Raw genomic sequence first — 1,497 nt, forward strand, 5'->3', positions numbered from 1 at the left:
CCGCATGGAGGTCGCCCGTATAGGCGTAGGATGGCTTGCCCGCGGCCAGGGTGGACTGCACCTGCATTCGCTCCTTGACCACGTCTTGCGTATTCGCCAAGCGACGCAACGCAAACCACCAGTGGTGTTAACACGAACAGGAACAGGAACCACACACGCGTGTGCGGGTTTTGGGTGGTTGGGGTCAGTTGGTTGACCCCTGGTGCCTGGACCTGGCGAAGGCTGTGCGGCGTACCGATGGGAACCCAGAGAGCGCAGGAGACGAGCTCGGCGAGCAGTCCCGCGCCGAAGTGGGCCAGGAAGGGGCTCTGCCCCACCGGCCCCACCGAAAGCAGGCCCTTCTTGGCGAGCTCGTAGGTGGTGAAGTACAGGCACCCCGCTGGTCCGCTCCCCACAAATGCCGCTCCAAAGCCTTGCACACCGCACGACACGACACGGCACAAGGCAAATGCCACACATCGCACACGCACGCGGACGTGAGCACCAGGCCGGCTGCTTCCATTGTATATCTATAGGTGTGGGGGCATCTACCGCGGTAGAGCCCCCGCAGGCCTTCGGTGCTGAGGGTGTGGCGTAGAACGCCCCGCAGGCCGCCAAGGGCACCAACCTGCAGCTTGGCCTTGACCGTGTCCAGCGGGTGGCACGGTATTCGTGACCTGCAGAGAGGGCGGTAGGAGGTCAAGTGAAAGCTGCCCCTTCAACATGGGGGGGGGAGCGAGTACAGCATGCTTGCTGTGGCGGATGCCAGCATTGTGACGGTGAGGCTGGGTGGCGGGAGGGCATGGTGGGGCGGTCCCTCCTCGCGCTTGGGTCTGTCGCCCGGCTGGCGACTACTCATACTTCCTCACTAGAACCCCTCCAGCCGTGGCAAAATAAAATTTAAAAGAAATGTAAATAATAAAATATAACAATTAAAACGTTTTCTATTTACACTCAGCCCCAGCAGGGCACATGCGCGTCTACACGTAGATGCTGGCGGTGGGGGCGGAGGTCTCCCGAGACTCGTGGGCCTGAGGCTGGATGAACTCCCCCTCCTTCTTGATGGCGGTGGTGTCCGGTTCGTAGAGCACAGGGATCGACTCGTTCGACTTGTAGAGGAACGGCTGCGCGGGCTCCTCCTCCTCCATTGGCTCAGCCTGAACATGAGCTGTGTCAGCGCATCTCCAGAACGACACGACACGCACGACGCAGGCAACACACACACACACTTCCCATGAAACGCACCTGTGACTCGGTCGAGGCGGGGTAGAGGTCGAGGGGCTCGATGGAGGGGGTGGGTGGTGGGGTGCGAGGGAGGTGGGTCTTGGGCGTGTCGGCGAGCGAGTCCAGCGAGACCGGGGCCAGGGGCAGCGGGTGGTGCTTGAGGGCGGCCAGCACCTCGGAACTCAGGATGGGCCTAGTCCGTCGGCTGTCCTCTTTTGGCTCCTAACAGTTTGCCGGTCAGTTGTCAACGCCAAAGAAAGATGAATGGCTGAGCTCCACGTACCGCAGGAGAAG

The 1,497-nt window shown here is 61.7% G+C and overlaps 2 protein-coding genes across 2 annotated transcripts in view; both read right to left on the reverse strand.

The window, feature by feature from the left end:
• The window catches only part of ACA1_391810 (carrier superfamily protein), a gene marked incomplete at both ends in the record, with an annotated part of 4,798 nt that extends 4,071 nt beyond the window's left edge, over window positions 1–727 (reverse strand). Inside the window, 4 exons of the mRNA XM_004336764.1 lie at window positions 62–84; window positions 236–412; window positions 532–656; window positions 723–727. Coding sequence (XP_004336812.1) covers window positions 62–84; window positions 236–412; window positions 532–656; window positions 723–727 — 330 coding nt within the window. The remainder of the gene's footprint in view (window positions 1–61; window positions 85–235; window positions 413–531; window positions 657–722) is intronic.
• Window positions 728–959: 232 nt separating this feature from the next.
• Window positions 960–1,497, reverse strand: part of ACA1_392020 (uncharacterized protein) — a gene marked incomplete at both ends in the record, with an annotated part of 895 nt that continues 357 nt past the window's right edge. The window contains 2 exons of the mRNA XM_004336765.1: window positions 960–1,136; window positions 1,225–1,415. Coding sequence (XP_004336813.1) covers window positions 960–1,136; window positions 1,225–1,415 — 368 coding nt within the window. The remainder of the gene's footprint in view (window positions 1,137–1,224; window positions 1,416–1,497) is intronic.

This window comes from Acanthamoeba castellanii, assembly GCF_000313135.1.
Source record: "Acanthamoeba castellanii str. Neff unplaced genomic scaffold scf7180000084740, whole genome shotgun sequence".
In the NCBI taxonomy this organism is placed as follows: Eukaryota; Discosea; order Longamoebia; family Acanthamoebidae; genus Acanthamoeba; species Acanthamoeba castellanii.